This window comes from Diachasma alloeum, unplaced genomic scaffold (genome assembly GCF_001412515.2).
Source record: "Diachasma alloeum isolate Michigan unplaced genomic scaffold, Dall2.0 Dall_scaffold_00176, whole genome shotgun sequence".
Classification (NCBI taxonomy): Eukaryota; Metazoa; Arthropoda; class Insecta; order Hymenoptera; family Braconidae; genus Diachasma; species Diachasma alloeum.
The window spans coordinates 2,948,961-2,969,250 of NW_021680342.1; the positions used below are offsets into that span (position 1 = coordinate 2,948,961).

General features: G+C 37.0%; 1 protein-coding gene across 1 annotated transcript; it reads right to left on the reverse strand.

The window, feature by feature from the left end:
* Positions 1-484: 484 nt before the first annotated feature.
* Positions 485-18,691, reverse strand: LOC107037138 (glucose-6-phosphate 1-epimerase). Its single transcript, XM_015255564.2, has 6 exons — positions 18,496-18,691; positions 17,751-17,802; positions 5,307-5,365; positions 3,840-4,177; positions 3,402-3,710; positions 485-2,594 (listed from the first exon to the last, which is right to left on the reverse strand). Exons 1-6 carry the CDS (start codon positions 18,563-18,565, stop codon positions 2,586-2,588), a joined length of 837 nt encoding a protein of 278 aa, XP_015111050.1. The 5' UTR covers positions 18,566-18,691; the 3' UTR covers positions 485-2,585.
* Between the last annotated feature and the right edge of the window lie 1,599 nt (positions 18,692-20,290).

The following is a 20,290-nucleotide window of genomic DNA, read 5'->3' on the forward strand; positions in this document are numbered from 1 at the left end:
TTCACTAGATGATGAAATTTTATTGCACTTTCCCAAAAGAAAAACAAGAGTACATTGTCAATTTCGTGCCTTGACAAGTGAATTTCAAGCTTCATAATTTCTCGTTATTCTCTTTAACCAGCAAATACGTAATGAAAATAAACTGAGAATGAAAATATTCAATATTCGAGATATAAATATTCGTGTTATTTCTCATGGTAGTTTAAATCGATCAACACAGACCAAAGATATTTACCTCTAATATAGTATAATTGGACTCATTACGTGTTTAAAGTCAAATGACTCGTCACAAACCCTTGCACTTTTTAATTCCTCTAATCCCATCTAATCGGTTCGATTTTTTTTCAATTTTTAATAAAATTCAGAAAGCAGTGTTCTTAATTTACGGTGTTAGAAGGGCAATTAGAACTCGAATTTTCGTACCTCATCTTCATACCACGTCAATTTTTACTGATTAAACCAGGTGACGAAAGAAAAAAATACGTTCACATTTTCCAATAATTTTATTGCACTTTCCCAAAAGAAACAAGAGTACATTCTCAATTTCGTGCCTTGACAAATGAATTTCAAGTATCATAATTTCTCGTTATTCTCTTTAGTCATCAAATACACAATGAAAATAAACTGGGAAAGAAAATATTCAAAATTCGAGATATAAATATTCGTATTATTTTTCATGGTAGTTTAAATCGATTAACACAGACCAAAGATCTTTACCTCTAATACAGTATAATTGGATTCACTACGTGTTTAAATTCAAATGGCTCGTCACAAACCCTTGCACTTTTTAAATCCCTTCAATCCCCTATCGATTTCGCTTTTAGAGACGAGTGAGGAGATGATGCAAATGAACACACATCGTCAAAATGAATTCTAAACAATCTATTTACAAGTTTAATCGAGAGTCTACGAAAATAAAATTCAAAAAATACATTCAAATTTTTGTTTTCTAAATTTTCCATAAAAATCCAGAAAGCAGTGTTCTTAATTTACGTTGCTAACAAGCCACTGGAACTCGATGTCTGAATTTTATTCACTTGATTCGTCAACGTTTCAACGTTACAGCCAAACGGCAAGAGTTTCTCTTTCGTATACATATGCTTTTCCCATACATTTCTTCCATCTTTCTTCGTATACTGTCAGTCGTATTGTATTTATTATAACAATAACAATGCGCGGGTTAAATTCATCAAACTATTTTCACTGTAAATTGTACAGAGAGAGATATTACCTAGAACGAAATTGGCCAGTTGTTTAAGCGTTCAATTGGCAGATAATCATGAGTTATTTCTTGAGAATTTAAAGAGGAATGTTGATAATCTGCGGTATAATTGAGCACCATGCGAATCACTCGGGTTTCAGACACTCTTTCATAGCGGGTAAAAATAATATTTGTTTCTAACTGATCTTGGAGGGCTTTACGAATTGCAATCTACTGATTATCGGGAGAGATAAGGAAACAGCAGAATATTTTTATTCCTACTGGTCTAATTCAATTGGGGTTTTGCATGACTTTTTTCTTACTCTCACAAACGAGGATGGAATGAAGAATATAGATTCGTACTTTCGTCATTTTTTTAAATAATCATTGTGAAACGCTTGAGCAATTTTTACACTGTTGGAAAAAGTCGTGAAATTTTCAATAATATTCAATAATATTCATGAAATTTTCAGATATTTTGCTGCTGAAAATTCATTTAATTTCTTGAATATTCATTGAAAACCAATTTTTCAAGTCTATACGATTATGGAAATGATCGAAGATGATGAAAATTCAGGCAATTATGACTCTGAATGCGTAATCTATTCAACATTTAATAAAGTGTGATATTAAATTCTCAATGAGTTTCAAAATTCACATGTGACTGTTACTTGAATTTCTAAAAATTTCCAACAGTGTGCGCAATTGAAAAAATTCTTGATAATTGGCTATATCTTCTTCAGTCCTCACATGTCAACATAAAAAATCGTCTCCACTGTTTCTATCCTACTTCCATATTGCATTATTTATGCAACTGAAAAAAAATCATGCAAACCACCAATTTCTATTGTAAATTATTGCGGTGGGGCTTAGAAACTACGGATTTTCTGATCATTATGATAGCACCATTGCTTCGTCTGAAGGAGTAGAGCAAAACTTCAAGGAAATATTGAATGATCACACGAGATATTCCCTGGGAATTGAAGAAGAGAGATTCCCAAAGGCCAAAGGAAACCAGAAATGCTACTGGCGTTGGAGGAAGTAGTTTGTGAGAAGAATTATTGAGGAATGTACGAGCTATGAATAATTGGGGTATAAAGTAGTAATAACGATGAAATAGAGACCACCGACGCTTGTTTAACTAAAGATTGAGGGAACATATGGAGCAGGATTGTGTGATGCAGTGGGCGTAGTGACGGGATTGATGATGATGGTGGTGATGATGATTTTGCGTCGGTGGTTGCACCGGTGGCTGAACGTAGAGCCAGCTTGGGGGACTGGCTGGCCAACCGACTGTTGCGCGAGGACGAGCGGGCGACGAGGCAACTATATGTGAGTGGCTTGAGCCGGAGTCACGAGAGTTGCCTCCTAGTCCACCCTCTACTCACATGACCTGAAATCAATATTGTTCCAGTAAAAATGTTTGAATAATTAAATTTACTGAATTGGTAAAACATAATGACTTGACTCCTCACGTCTCGTAATTACGAAATCATTTTCTTTGACTCTCACTTGCGACAGTTTTTTCTTCGTAATTAGTGACTCGAGGGGGAAAAAGAGACATTTTTGGAGGAAATTTCTTGATGCACAAAAGATGGTTCAATCGTTTCTCAGATTAATGAGAAGTTAACAAGAATTCACGTTTAGTGGTTAAATCGTGTTGATTATTCATTTAATAATATTCAAGAACTTGGTATTTTTTTAATTTAAATCATTTTTAATATTTGTGATTGAATATCAGACGTTCCATTGGCTCTATGTTTCTCACCCCTTTGGAATCATTACACTACGAAACCTGAAAAGTCTAAATTTGAGAGGCGAATAAAGTCTACTTCCTGAGAAAGGTCCACAACATCGTTGAAACGTTACAATTTTTGAATATTACGACATTGTTTTTTCAATAATTTAAGAACAATCAATTTCCCACGTTAAAACCCCTTTTTTTAAAGCAGTAACTTCGGTCGTATTCAAAAGTGTGGCAGAAATCGATTTTACGATTCCATTATTAATTCATCAGAAGGGGATGAATTTGATAAATTCATGATGTAATTATAAACCGACAATTGAATTTTTTACACCTCGTCAGACATGAGTTTTCTCACCCGAAAGTTCTCTTGGGAATTCTACCCCAAAACCTACTGCTCTTCAGACGAATAAAAATTAAAAAATCTCAATCAACAACTACACAACAATAGTTTACCTGTAGAATTTGACTAGCCTCGAAAGCCGTTCCCGGAAGGAGTATAACGGGGCTACTGACGTGTCCGCTCTCAACGCAAATCATATTAGGAAACTCATCATCCCCAAAGTCCGGGATATCCCTGGCCTTCTCCTGCCACGGATTCCAAACCACAGTGTCCGGAAAATTGTACTTTTGCACCCGCATTTTCCGTCCCGAAACGACATTGGTAATAATATGCTCCGGCTGAGTGTTCTGATAAATCCTGTCAGTCCACTCTCGCACAGTAACGACATCCAAGCCCTCTTGGAATATCTGATTGTCCCTCGTCTGCAAGAATTATGCACCGAATAAATCCACCCGATGAACTGATTAATTAATCATTCAGTGATTTACGTAATTATTGAAAGTAGGGAGGGAAAAAATGAATCAGTGATAATTTATTATCTATTGAAATACCTTGTCGATGAAAGTGCAACCGTGGAGACCAGTTATCTGACATCTCCTCACATCGGGGACCTTGAAGTACGTGTGTAGTAAAAGATTGAAGCTGAATGTGTGCTCTTTGCTCGGATTATAAACACCGATATTGAAGTGTAATTCTTTCTCACGCAGTATCAGTCTGTAGGTTAAACGAAACGGATAATTCCACATTGAACGAGTGAACTCGTTGTCCATTATTGAGAATATTGCCTCGACATCGCCACTTGGCATTCGTTCTGGTGCTTTTTCCACGTTCCAGCGCATAATGCGGGCGAAACCGTGACCTGGACCGAAAGTCCATGCTCCAAATTGCGCTAGATATCAAGGCAAACACCGAAATTCATTGACATTTTTATTCGTTCCAGGGAATCGTTTAATTTTGGGATAATTTTGATTTTTAACACTCCGTTGCTCGCGCTATGAGCGCCGCGCCGCACTTTTTCAGATTTTTTTAAAATTACACAGCAGTAAAGCCTCAGAAAAGTTTGAAACAATTTGACATCTCATTTTGAAGTGTCTAGAAACCCTATCAATGAAAATATCTGCCAAAAATATCAGTAGTTAGATTTTCAAATTTTTATTCCGGAGAAATAAAAATTTTTACACGGAGCTCCGAACCGTGTACCGTGTAAAGGCGAATTTTCCGAAAAACATGGCAACTCTGAGCTTGAATAGATAATTAAAGGGAACACTGGACATACAAAATCTCACGGGACTTCTTCAAGTATACGATCTAGATCACTCTTGATTTTTTTCAGATTTTTCTTAGATCTTTCAAATTTATCATTATGTCGATTTATGCTGGCGCGGCGCGGCGCGTACGGCGCGACCAACGGAGTGTTGAAAATAATTGATTTTTTGAGTTGTTTCTCGATAAGTTCCCCTCCACTGAAATTCATCAAATTCATCAAATTCATCAAATTCAGTTCAATGGAACCCAAATGGAATTTCATTTACTTTTTGTTTATGAATCTACCGCTTCCTGTTGGGCTAGGTACGATTTTCAGAAACAAAATAAAATTTTTGAGTTCCTCCTCTGCAAATTCCCACTGACTGGAATTCATCAAGTTTAGTTCAACGAAACCGAATGCGCCCATCCGATAAATATCAAGTGTCATTCGTTGATGTAACAAAATCCTAATTCATATTTGAGGTAATCTATTCGCATTTAAAAATCAAACAACTCTACAGATTCGACAGACAAAAATTTCATGACTTGAAACATCTACAACATTTTAACAATTGACAACAAATATTAACAAAATCCATTCCCAGTAATTGTTACACCCAACAGTCGCCTACAATTGGCGACATTTGTCGCATTAAACTGAAAATACCCCCACAAAACCCAAGAGCCTCCTTGATGAGAGAAAATAATTTACAAGATGATAAACAAAAATAATATTGAGATATCGCGTGTCTCGGTTCGCTTCCTCTACTTACGAAAGACAAATGGAATTCCACCTCTAATGGCCTTCTTCCCGTCGAACACCGCTTGCTTACTGAAACATGACAACAAAAAACAAAAAGCAAGTTAAAAAAAAAATGCGGAGAGAATTGGCGAACATGACTAATGTACAAACATAACTGCCCAGTGTACAACATAATCGATATTGAATTCACCTCCTTAAACACTCTGGCAAAATGAAAGAAGGGGATCTCTGGAAGACAATGCCCGAAAACAAAGTGTATCCTGTTGTCCCTCCGATGAGTTTATTTCAACCTTCCATCACTCTCCTCTCATCCGCGTTTCCTTTCTCTTTCTTCTCCATCTCTCCTCTTTTATTCTTCCACCACTCGTTTTTTTGTATCTACGCTTTCTCTACTCCATTCGCTCATTCCACCTTCACACAGAAAAGAAGGGGGATAGGGTGAAAAAAAAATAGGGGTGGTGGGGGGAGTGGGGTAACTCTCTCGCATTCGTCTCCAGCGCGCGCGTTTCGACTCATCTCTTTTTCCTACCTTCAAACCGTTTTTTGCTGTCCCTGTTTTCTCCTGATGAGCACACATTCTCCTCTTCTATTCTCCCGGTGAAATATACAGGTATATTATAACGTGTAACGGATGCAAAAGAACTGGGCAATTCTCGGTAACCAACTATTTTACAACAAACCCTAAAAGAATTTCATGGCTCAATGGGTGTATTCCGTATCGATTAATTTTACATTGTTTTTTTTTGTTAACTATTACATCGAGCAGGGAATAGTTGGCGTTCTATTTAAGGGGGTGAATTTATGCGTAAGGGAAGCGATACGGTTTTAAAACAACTGTTCAATTCTATTCTTCACTCCTGAAAATTAATTTTTATTGCGATAGTGAGACTATCCCGAAATTCTATCTAATAATGTTCTCGTCGGTCACGAAATCGCGGAACTCTATAAAACTCCCTTCCTTATAAAAAGTGAAACGATAAATTTCATAAAATGGTTGTTTCGTCCATTTCTTTTGAGGTGACGGGTCAAACTTCTTGACGTCTTGCATTCATTTAGATCGCATTGCAATAACTTTTGCATTTTTTCCTCAATCATTTCTGATAAGTAAATTTATGTGCCTGAAGTGGAATTCCTTGTGACTTCACACTTCGCTTTTTATTATTCTCTTCCCGCTAGATTTGCGAGTACTTAAAGACAATAATATTTTAGAAGGCATTCCATTTACGGAAATGGAAAAGTTCTGCTTCATTCATTCAAATTGCATGATAACAGCTAACTGTTGCAATGTTCAATTTTTTCTAGAAAGTGAATTTATGCACCTGAAGTGGAATACCTTGTGGCTTCATACTTTGTTTTTTATCATTCTTTTCCTGCTATATTTGCCAGTAATTGAAGACCATAACATTTTACAATTCATTCTGTTTATGGAATTGGAAGAGTTCTGTTCTTCCCCTTCCGCCTATTCCATAAATCGTATCCAATGATATTCTGTGACGTTATGAAAATTTGGAACTCTATAAATCCATTTATTTTTTCTCTATAAATCTGTAAATCTATAAATCTATGAATCTTTCTCGATAAATCTACATTTTATGAAGTTCTTAGTTTTGAGGCTGACGCGGCCATAATTTTTTATATCATTGGCTTCCGAATGAATCCCGCGTCTAGTTTCAGCAGTGCGCCGCTTCCGCGATTAATTTCACTTTTCGACCGCAATATTGAAACCAAACGTGGCATCCATCCGGAAGCCAATGATATCATTTTATGAAGTTACTGTCAGGATATATTTCAATGTTTTTCAATGTTGTCATTTCTGATTTTTCCTTTTTTCTTTAATGTTTTCGAGTTAAAAAATTCAATTTCATTCTGATGAGGAATGCCTTTATAACTTCATGCTTCGGGGAGTTTTGTTTTTTCATTTTATTTTTTACTGCGGTATTCGTCACTAATGGAAAATAATAACATTTTGCAATCAATTTTTTTTATGAAATTGAAAAAGTTCCGTTTCAAGCGATGTATAAACCCATGCATTTTATGAAGTTATTATTTCCCAAATATTTTCACATCTCTGATTTTTATTTTTTTTATTTTTTTCACTGCGATATTCGCAACTGACTGAAAATAATAGCATTTTACTTTTACCTCTTCAATAAAATTTACTTTATTTCTCATTTTCACATTTTGCATTCATTCAGAATGCAGATATCAGCTTTTCTCATTTCTCTCCATTGTTTTCTAGTAAGAAAAAATTACGCACAATATGATTTTATAATTTTACCTTCTCATTTATTCACGAAATGATGAAGGTCGTGTTCAGCACAAAAATTGTATAAATGATTCCTACGAATCATCTCGTTACTCAGCATTTTCAACAGTAGCCGAAGGGTTTCGACACAGCGTAGCATTTTGTTGTTGATAGAAAAAGAGTAAGGAGAAGAGACGAAGGAAGATCACAGTGAGTTTGGTTTAATCCCATCGATCGATCCTGCCTCACGATCACTATCCTACGTGGATAAAAAAGCATCGAAGGGACCAAAGGGTGAGAGAGAGAGAGTGAGAGAGAAGGACAACTACCAGGGATTGTTTGTCTCTCTCATTCCCTGCAGAAAGGGGGGAAAGCGATGTAGCGCGAAGCTGCAGGCGGTGGTGCGGTGATGGTAGGGAACGCGGCTGACGCCCAACAAAAACTATCGCCGCTGTCTGGTGTGCTTTTTGTGGGCATCGCAGAGTTCCCAACCACCTCCCTCCCCTCCCACTTCGTTCCTCGTCCTCCACCATCCATCGTCATATGTATACTTGGTTTTCTTCGTGCATGGTATAGCTTGTAACGCGCATTACGCGTTTACTTGTTCAACATATTGGGGAAGGATTGGTGATTTTATTTGGTTCTGACTAACCATGACCATCTGCAGAGAAAGAAAGGTTTCACTCTTTTGTATTTTTAGCTAGTGTTTTGGGATTTTAGTCGTTTACTTTGAAATTCGCAATGTTTTGCAGAAAGTAATTGACTGTTAATTGTATTGAGAGATGTTGTCAAAGGGTGTCATTTATTTGCAAATATTATTGGTTGATTTGATGAAAATACTATGAAATTTCGTGTCAAATTGACGATAAACGAACTATTGTGCCACAGTAGTTTCTTAAATATCAAAAATAAATTTTTTTAACAAAAAATGATCTCAGTTCTTTTAACTATCGCTTTGAATATGCATTTATATAGACTACAGCCAGAGAAATGATTTATTTGAATTAAATGGCCTCATTTGAATCCAATAAATACTATGTCAGAGTGAAATAAACAATTTCTTTGATTCAAATAAAGTTTATTGAATTCAAATAAACCGTTTCTCTGGGTGTAGATTTTCTCCACATTGGGAAAGGATTGGTGATTTTATTTGGTTCTGATTAACCATGACAATCTGCAGAGAAAGGTTCCACTTTTTGTATTTTTAGCTGATGTTTCGGGATTTGAGTCGTTTGTTTACTTTGAAATTCGCAATGTTTTGCAGAAATGAATTGACAGTTAATTATATTGAGAGATGTCAAAGGTTTATTGGCAAATATCATTGGTTGATTCATCGAAAAGACAATGAATTTTCATTCAAAACACTCAACTTATGCCACTGTAGTTTCTGAATAATTCAATCTTTTTCACATCATGCATTCATTCATGCACTTTTCCTTAATGGTTTCTAGTAAAAAAAATTATTCACCTGTACAATACCATAAATAACTTTGATTGCTGTATCTTATAAGAAATATTGTCTGCAAAGAATTAAGTCGACACGAAGTCACATAAAAATTAATTAGTCGTCAATTATGTTCTCAATTCGAAAATAGTGTTCTTCGTCTCCATCTAATGGTTCAAGTTTTGTAGATTGAATTTTCGAAACAGAAAGCCCTCGACTTCCAGCATTGAAACACTGAAGTAGAAAAGATACAATAAAACTTTTAATTCGAAGATTCCTTCATTCCCGATTTCACGGCTACCGGGCGATTCTCGAGTCCTCCAATCTCCCTCGCTCCTCCCTCAACCCCATCGTCCCGTAAAAATCACACCGGATCTCCGCATCATCGGTGCCAGCCTCATGCATTTCTACACTCAACCGCAAATGATTCCATTGAAACCAATGCATTTTTTCATTACATTTATGTTCGTAATAAAAAGTTGGTAAGATTATTGGTTACTCATACATCACATGTAAACATTGTGAAATCGAAGACGATCTCTTCAATTTTTAAAATTGATATAATTTCAAACTGACATCCAACTGCTTTCTACTTGTGCGATTTTTTCGTTGAAGTCTTTCTTCATATTTATACTCGAACATCAGGCTTGTTATTCAAGCCCCATTCTACCCCACGTTACCAATCATTTTCGATTATTTTATTATTCAAACCCCGATGATCTAGATTGTACTGCTCATCTTGACCCGATAGAAAACACATTAAACAAATTTCAATTTTTCGCAATTACAAATTTCTTTCACCAATAATTTATAAACAACACAGTTTCTAATTCTGTCGGAATCGTAACAAATCGGTATTTAGCCCAGCGAAATGCCACATTTGAATAAACTCACGTATTTACATTTGATAAACTCATGTATTTATTGAAAAAAAGCAATAAGCTCTATAACACCTCACGTACGGGACCCTTCCCTTCTCCGCCTGACATGACACACAATATCCCTGAAATTCGGTGACTTCTGATGAACGAAAAATTATAAAACGTAAATGTAATTGGTGCAAAACCATTCAGTTTTCTGATGGCGCTGGTCAAATAGCATTATCTGCCATAGTTTTGGAGATATTCAATTTAGAAAACAAAACGCGTAACATCAAACAACTTGCATTTCGCAAGCTACTTAAGGTATTAAAGAGCGATTCCAATGCACACGGAGAGAAATATTCAATAAAAATTACGTATCTTTTCCGTTATTCCGGAGCGAAATGTGGCTGTAGGAAATTTTACGGAACTGTCACGGAATTTCTCCAGAGCGTTCCGTAATTTTTATCTGAATCTCCTGTGAAAAATTACGATACCGTCACTTAAATTTTCTGAGTCGATTTCGTAATCGGTAAGCGAAGTGTGAGTTCCGTAATTTTTACTGAACATTTCTCTCCGTGCAGAAATGCGCATCTCCCGAGGAAAACCTTCCCCAACCTAACGAATTTCGTCGTTCAACCGCGAATAATTCCAATAATCTTGTATTCACTGTTTTTCGTTCGTTTGTGCAAACAACCATACCATGAAAATTGCAACAAAGGGACCAAGTACAGCGCAGGGCGGTGCAGGGGGGCGAAATGTGGAACGATGTAAAAGTGTTCATGTTCACGACATAGCCACCCGGTACGTTGAAAGTGCACAGGAGAGAGAGACGGATGTAGTTCGTAGCCAGCGGTTTTTGCGATTAGCCGGGCTCTGGACTGCTGCTATGCCCCAGCTTGAACCTCAACTCCCTATCCCTCTCTACAGCGCTTGTCTCCGTTTTCTCTCCCTTTGGAAGCCGATCCGCATCCCCTGTTCCCCAAAGTCACCGCGGAACTTTGTTTAACCAAAGTCAGCAAGAAACAATGGAATGGACGTAGGTTAGTACCCTATTTATATATACCTGCACTATCTACCCTTATTTCTCCTCCCACTATCGCGACTCCAGGGGGGAAGAATGAGAGAGGGCTGAAACTTTGTAAAACCACACTCTGCATCCATGATTTACCTATACCTTTTATTAATTTCGTGATTAATTGAACGCAGCTTCAAACTTTAATGAGTTTAGAGTTAATTAAAATTGAGAATATCGAGCGTAACTGAAAAGTTTGACACACTGAGAGAAAAATCTCTTCATGGGGTGAATTTCCGTGCAGACAATAGAGGAAGTTTTCACTTAAACTCAGTATCTATGAACATAATTGTTTTACGGGGAAATTGAAATTTCCTTCGCGTCAATACAGCAGTTTTAGGGACATTTATGTGGGGATTTGACTATTTCAAGTAAATGTTAATGAGTAAGAATTCATTTCTGCCGTAGGCAATCGTAATGTCCATGAGGTGGAGATGATTTCAGGAAAAACTTGGATTTTTTTAAGAAAAATTGAATCAAATTTTCAACAGATTGAGAATTCAGAAAATTGAGATTTCGTGGAAATTATTTGTCGCTTAAAATTTCAGGAGAATCTCTCATTAAATATGCGTGATGTACCAAATGCAGTTTTTTATTGACGGTTCAAATATTTCTAAATGATTTATATAATTGCTCACAATTAATAAAATTTAAAAATTCTGTGGGCAATATATAATTTATTAGGCTGAAGTACTTCAGTAGCGAAGTGGTAAACCGGTACAAGTCAATTTTGACTATTGCCCAGTTTTCAATGAATATCTCGGAATCTAAGGGAGATGGCAAAATTTTTGTTATAACCTTTTTTGTAGAGCCGATTGAGAGCTACAATAAATGTAGTTACGAAAAGTTCGCTATCCCCCTTAGATTCGGAAATATTCATGAAAAACTCAACTGGGAGATAATTCGACTTAAACAGATTTACCACTTCGCTACTTAATTATTCCTCTCCGTGTGAAAGAGCAATCAGAAAATAGAGTAATTACATAAAATCAGTGAATAGTCCTGACGAAATGAACAATTCAACTTATAAAGGGAAAATCTCCGTTGAAAACAAAGATTTCATCATTCCGATGGAATTCAACGTCTCTTCAACCCACTCATAGTTTTAACCGACGGTGTAAGGCACAAAAATGTACAACGTACTCTCGGCAATAAGCCGACTCCAAATCACCTCGTTAGTTTCGTTATCGCCGCGAGGCGTTAGCCTCCCTTGACAATGCCCTCTCATCTCTCATATTTTTGCTCCAGTGGTTCTTTTTTTATCGTTACCAGTTGTAATTCCCTCTCACTCGAGAAATCCAAAGTGGGGTCAATGTATTTATTTTTTCCTTCTTGTTCATTTAGTTTGACACGTCCGTTGCAGATTACCGCACGTCATAGTGATGTATAATCTCGGAGTGGCATGACTTAGTAAACATGGACCTGAGGATTTTGTGTGTGTGCCGGGGGGTGGGGGGATTGAGTAATATGTATAACGGGCTTCGAATGGATCGAAAAATGATTTGAATAGTGAAGTGGTGAAGCGAAGTGGAATGAGTCAATTCTATTTGAGAACTGATCAGTTTTTGAAGCATAATTTTTTTCAGAACAAATAGGTTTTAAGGACATTCCGCTACGCAATTGGAATTTTTTGAAAATGTCAGCTTTATATGAATTTTCAATGTTGTGAATTTGAAATTCATTTAAGATCGAATCGTTTATGGAATATCTTATTTATTTCTTATTTCGATGCTGCCAATTGCACGCATAATTCCATTAAATACATCCCAATTCCGTATTAAATTGAAAATTTAATTCCACTTTTTTTAAATTTCCCTTTAGCTTTACAATTATTTTTTCTTGTCGAAAATCGTGATAAAAAGTAAAAAATCTAAATAAGTGACTTTTCAGCCGGACCGACAACCAAAAGTAATCCGTCACGTACCATTCGATTTTCCAGATTCATCCGATTTTTCTCTCACATTTCCCTGTGTAGCAACGACCGGGATACGTTTTGCACGAAGTTTTTGATTTCCAAAACTTTTCTCACTTCTATCCAACAAAACATCCGAGAAATATCCGCTAATTTTAACGGTTCAACGGTTTCAGTCTCTCGCATTGAAAATAATTCTTGGTTTGGAAACCTCAACTTCAAATTTATTATATGAAAGAGTAATTTTTAAAAACTACAAGACTTGCAACTTGAAATTTCAGGGATAATTTCCCAACAGTCCACTTCACCACTGAATACGGAGGATATCCTGTTTATTAAGTGAAACCTCGCTCCATCAATTCCACAGCTCCAAGAATAATATTTATCTTTGAAATATGTACAGCACGTGTTGGTCGATCCCACCGCCCAAGTGGTTGGCCCGAGAGTTCCAACAAGCCGAAAGCGTTCCCACGTGTACTCCACGTGTTGGCATTTCCGCGAAATCGATGAACCACCAAAAGTCACCAGCACCCCCCGATATTCGTTCACTCCATGACCACTCAAATTCCTACATTCAAACATCATACGACGTTCCACCCGGTATACCATTGGTGTACGTTGGGCTATAAGCTTCGAGAGAGAGGGACCGTAGACTAATGATCCCGGTGGCTGGAGCGCTTTTTGCCGGCATTCTACAGCATTCCCTTTCAACTGCAGGACTCCTTGGGTCGCTCCCTCCATTCTCCTCTTCACTCTCCCCCATCTTCCCTCCGTCGCCCCCTTTATTTCTCAACGTCGGACAACGCACCTTATTCCTCAAGGATATATCTCGGTACAATAAATCCAAAATTGTCCGAAAATAATAGTTGTGTTGGGATACTTCAATTTTTTATGAATCCTCTTCCCTCGAGTTTCAATTGGCATTCGATTGCACTGGGAAACATTTTCTTGATTCATTTTTTTAGTTCTCAATGATGATTTCATGAATTTTATCAATTTTTACTCAGGCACTCCTTGCATTTGCTGAATTTTAGAATTGTCCCCGTGTCCATAGTTATTAATTTTTGGAAATAAAAAAACTTCAGGCCCAATATAGTAATATTCTCCAAGTTTATTGCAGTTCTAGCCAATTATTATTTTGCGTGAAATAAATAATATTTGTATTACAATTTTTAACGAATCTCTTGCATTGGAAATAATTCTTTTGGGTATTTGATTTTCGGTGATGGTTTCATCGTTTTCAATTAATTTTATAACGGCTAATATATAATGGGAGAATTGTTTGTTCAGTTTTAGGGCATCCAAAAGTTTTCTGTTTAAAATTAATTGCATTTTTATTGAAATGTAACATCCAAGTTTTTAGTTTTCTGCGATTATTTCATGAATTCAATTAACTGCTGAGATTGCGATTTTAAGAGGTAACGGCACCCCTCGCATTTGGTGAATTTTTGAATAGTCCTCGTGTCCATAGTTATCAATTTTTGGAAACCAAAAACCTTCAGGGACAGCACGGCATAGTAATGGAGTGATTGAAGTTTTTTGGTTTCCAAAAATTAATAACTGCCGACACAACGACAATTCTAAAATTCAACACATGCAAGGGTACCATCACCGCTTGAACAATGGAAAAATCATTCTCTAGGTTGATTGCAGGTCTAGCCAATAATTTTTCTGCATGAAATAAATACTAGAATTCTAAACCAGTCTCGTGCACTGGAGACTTCTCTCGGTTGTTTGATTTCCAATAATGCCTTCATCGTGTTGTGTGACTCGCCCAAAACTATTGTTTGAAATAATATTTGATATTTTTGTTAAAATCCCACGCAAACGTCTTTCTCTTGAGTTTTCATGTTCGTTCAACTGGATTTTGAAGAATTTCCTCATTTTATGTTGTTGATTTTCAATAATGATTCTATGAATTTAATCATTACGCTGGGGATTCCATGATTTCCTCGGTTTCGTGTAGTTATACCCAAAAATTATTCCGTATGAAATATTCAGGATACGTTTCAGTTGCCGTTGGCTAAAATCCTACAGTTCCAAGAGTCTCAAGTGAGTTTCTGAGCTCTCGCCTCCCGACACCGACAAAAACCAGGGACGCCCGACGACGAATACGACGGACGCCAGGCGCTCTCTGTGCTGCATCATTAGTGCTCCATCTCACTCATCCCTTCTTCCCTCAACACACGTACATACACAGTCAAAAAACTGAGAAGTAAAACATAGCTCAAACGAAGGAGAATTCCATTTAATTAAAAAGGGTAGCGTTAAATCGCGATGCAATAAACATTTTATTCACTCTCAACTGGAATCATTCGATTTCGTTTAGTTTTGTCTCAGTTGAAAATTTATCGGGATTTTATCGAGCTGAAGGGACGGCACAGGGTGTGTGTGTAGGTGTCCTTTGAATTCGTCTTTCGCTCTGAGCTACCCCTTTTTGTTGAGATAAATCGCTTGCCTGTCGCCGATGTCTCTCTGTCCCCTTTTTTTTCTACTGAGGGCTTCAAAGAGGAAAAAAAACAAACGGATCACTTCGTGATTACGTCCGGGACACGATCGGTTTTTTCGAGGGGGTTTTCATCACAGAAAAACATTCAAATTAGGTGGCGAGGTTTTTAATTCAGGTTTCGGGGAGTTGGGCTGTCGTAAATTGGTGGAATGTAAAGCGTCGATTTTTGTATTTTGATTAGACTCAACTTTACATTCTAGTGAAGAATGCAATTTCGAAAGTATTGCGTTGACTTCATCGGATGTAGTGAAGTATAACAGACATCTGTGGCTTTTTAAAAAATATTTGTGAGTCAGAAACAAATTGATCAATTGCGTCTTTCGGTTCCCCAGGCGACGCACAAATGAAAAGTCGAAAATTGTGAAATCTCAGGCGACTATTCTGAATTCCTAATCTATTCAAGAGCAGGGTACACGAGTGCTTTTTTTTAAAAAGGGGTTTTCATCACAGAAAAAAATTCAAATTAGGTGGCGAGGTTTTTAATTCAGTTTTCGGGGAGTTGGACTGTCGTAAATTGGTGGAACGTAATGAGTCGATTTTTGTATTTTGATTAGACTCAACTTTACATTGTAGTGAAGAATGCAATTTCGAAAGTATTGCGTTGACTTCATCGGATGTAGTGAAGTATAACAGACATCTGTGGCTTTTTAAAAAATATTTGTGAGTCAGAAACAAATTGATCAATCGCGTCTTTCGGTTCCCCAGGCGACACAAAAATGAAAAACGGAACGCGGAACACGATCGCTTTTTATAAAAGGGGTTTTCATCACAGAGAAGCATTCAAATTTTTTGATGAGAGTTTTAATTGAGCTTTTGGGAAAACTGGTCTGTTGGAAAGTGTTAGAACGTAATTCGTCGATTTTTGTATTTTGATTGGAATTAACTTCAATTTCCAGTGAAAAATGCAATTTCCAAACAATTGAGTGAAACTATTGGCCAAAATGGAAACTTTCTACTTTTCTTTTAATCTTCGTAACTCAGAAACAAATTAATTAATTGGGTTCCATCTAGACGCATCACAACAGGAAAGAATTGTCCTTTAAAAAAAGAATTATCACGATTTTAAAAAAATCATAAGTGTCCATTTTCCCCTATAACAAACATCTGTGACTTTTGTAAAAATATTTGTAACTCAGAAACAAATCGATCAATCGTGCACACTCGATTCGTTTCAGAGGGAAGGACTGTACTTTTAATGAAAAAAATCTATCCCATTCTACTCATAATTGGATGAGCTATTAGTATTCTTTTAAAATTGAAGTAGAGATGATTGTTCGACCGCGATAATTAATGAATTCGGGCTAGGCGATTAGGAGATTCTGATGAATTGAGATAATGTTTCGGTTTTACATCAGAATCCCCATCAGGGCAAGACCCCGATATATAAACTGGTTATTACCTCATACTGACTATTAACAAATCCAGCTGCATTTTTGTCAAGCCGCATGTGTCCATTTTACCCCGTTTTCCCCTATAACAATCCCCCTCTATCTCGAGAGCAAGCGACGTCAGACGAAAATTAATTAAAGACACGTAAAAAATTAATTCTTCACGTTTTCACCGAATTGAACTCATTCTATCCCCTTAGAAGTAATGATAACCTTCTCTCTCATAATTTAATTCCAACGACAAGTGTGAATGCAACAAACGTCATCCTTCTCCCTAAAATACCAAAATATCTATTCAATTAAGAATAATTATCACGCATAAGGGTGTCCTCAGGGATTACCTATTCGAGCAGTCACCCCAGCCATAAAACTAAAATCAAAACGACTCAGCAAATTCTCACAGCACTAATCCCAACATTGATGATTAATTCAAAGGGTTCAAGAAAAAGGGGCATAAAAATTTATTCCACCGATGTTTTTCTACCCAAGTTTGATTGTAATGGTAATAAAGAGCCTCTGAATTTCTGATCGTTTTCTGTATTGTTTGAGCGTATAGAAAAAGAAAAGAGGGGCAGGGGTTTTGTGGAGTTTCTGTGTACTCCGCACGCATGTGAATGAGATGGGAAACTCGGCCCAGCACATGTGTATTCTCAAACTCGGCGAGGGGAAATGTGTAGTGATGTGTATGCAGAGAAAAAGAATAGCCGTTAACGGCAACTAGCGTTTCTCGCTTTGCCTGGTACTTTTTTCTCCATTTTTTGTGCTTCAATCATAGTTTCACTACCATTTACGTTTCCCTCGCAGGTAATACTTGCACCGCCTTCCCCCCCTCAACTCCGCCCTAACAACGAGCTTTTTTAATAATCAATCTTGAAACTTGGAAACTTTTAACAATTTTTTTCATCACATCAAGAGTTTTTCTACTTCTTCAACACTTCAGCTACTTTTTCCCTGGAAATTCTGATGAAACTCCACGCGCAAGAGAATTTCATTCACATCTGACATTTGAATATTCACTCACCTGACGAACAGCTGTTCCTGATTGTTCACCCTCCAAGAGACCACCGTGGCGCCTGCAACAAAACCCCAAAAAAGTAAAATTCAAATTCACCACCTCGTGTCTCACGAAAAAAGCCAATTTTTTGCAGCTCAAAGGAACAAAAAATCCGACAAAAAACTTCGAACGTCGTACTAGTTTGCAATGCCACCGTGTCGTCATGCGCATACACAAATGTATGCACATAAACCGTAGCCGGTAACCGCGCGAGAGATTTTTTTCCGTATTTATCTCTGTCATCCGACCGAGCCAATCATAGCAGTTTGTCCGAAACGAGCGCATACTCCCAACAATGATTCGCACAACTTGCGACAGCGTTGATGATCGATAGCGAGTGTTACAGCGATTCAGAAAAAAAAACATTGAAAATTGAATTTAAAAGTTTACGTCCGGATCCACGTGGTTTTGCCGGAGAATCCCGCGCTCTTTGCCCTTTTCACTCGGCACCGGAGCAAAAACACAAACCAGTATTTACAAATAGTCCGATCGCGTTCAGTGATCAGTCGCACGAAATAAATTCTAAATGACTTGGCGAAAAAAAATTAAGTCAAAGTTCAAGAGTCTCGAGCAAGAGCACCCAAACACTCGTTAGCAAATGCGAATGAAATAGTAATGACAAAAAGGGGAAATAACTTGATGACGTCAGACACGCAATTCACACTGTTACGTCGGATGAAATTCAAGTGAAATAAATGTAACGCGCACACACCGTGTAAGTTGATCGTGCAGGTGGTATTGTTGCCCCTGTCGAGTACGACAACGCTGGTAGCCGCTGCCATGTTTGAATCGCGAATGCGCCGCCACTCGGCTCGTTTGCCCCTGGGATGTTGAGGAGATTTTAACTCGCCTGGCCCTCACACACGAAACCGCGCAGCTCGACCTTTGTTCAATGCCCCCTAGCTGCCTCGGTCCCTACCCCCTCCAACATACCGAGCTAAGCACGATCATCGTTAACGATAGTCCCGCCACCCTCTTCGAATTATCTTTAACGCTCTCACTTACCCGCCGGTTATCCCCGATTGCGTTGTTGTAACTGTTATCCACCTAGTAACGCCATCTTATCAGGGGCTTGTCAAGGTCATTTGGAAAATTCCGGGAATCGCGGGGGTTTACTCGGGAGGTGCATTCCCGATTGTTGATAAAGTCGCAGAGACGTAGCGAAAGTTTTTTGAGGGTCATTTGATGATGGTAATGATGATGATGGGTAAATTTTTTTTTGTATTTTGATGGATTAGAAAAAGAGATGGAGAAATTTATGGGGAATCAATGCATTTAATATTAATACATTTGTTAATGTTGAGTGCATTAATTTATGCATTTATTTAATATTAATGCATATACATTCATTAATATTAAATGCACTAAGTAATGCATTTATTTAATATGAATGCTCGCATTTGGGAGTATTTTTTAATCTATAGGGGATTGATGTATTTAATATTTTATTTCATAGGATTTAAGGACCCGAAAAGTTGTATGAAGTAGTTCGTACTTGAGGAAAGGATTTCAGGAGTGGAGGGCGTGTAACAATCACCAATCACCGCAAGAATTTTTTTCAAACTCAAATATCAACTGTACCTGAATTTTTAATTTTGTTAATTTGAATTTAATTTGAGAGCAATTTATCGGCGGCATTTCCTATTTATTGCAGAGATTCTTGAACATTGTTTCTCTTTCTGTTGAGAGAATATTGAAATTTCAATGATAGCTTAAATCTCGAAATTTATTGAGAAAACTGAACACTACGTGCAATTGAGTTTTCGATAGATTGAGAATTCTTATGACTTTCTATAATTTCCATTGCTGCATGGAACTAAAAATAGAAAATCCAAAAGGACTACTCATTTTTAAACATTAAAATTTCGTTTACTTGAAAGTCCTAAAGCAACTGGCCGATAGTGTGCTTGCAACGAAGTAGTACAAACCAATAAAGAGTACTTGCGATGAGAATCAAGTAATCGTTCAATTGAACAGGTATAAAATTACTAGTGGTCAAAGGGACAAAGTGGACACTTTCGAATTTGTTTAATGATAAAACCTTATTCAATTGTTGTACACTTCTTTCTCTTTTCTAATGAGTCCAGACATCTCAATTGATCAATGTATTCCTGAGTTATAAATATTTAAAAAAATGTCTGAAGTGTCCATTTCCTCCCACTTTTCCCTACCTCTGCGCTTGAATTTGTCGATAAATATGTGAATTGTAAATTATTAGTTCTGTTTTATTACAGGAATTGCTGATGTTGAAACACCCTGGTGGAAACTCACTCTTAAAATTTCTAGGGAAACAAAAATTGAAATTCTCATCAGCGATTAATATGAAATCCATATATACATTGTTATCGACAACTCAACTAATTTGTTAAATATTCAATCAAATTTCTATATTATTTTTCATACAAAAATTAAAAATATCGATAAATAATTACGGAACACCAGGCGACTAGTCTGAATTCTCAATCTATTCAAAAACCAATTCAATACTCTATCCAACGTCAATAATA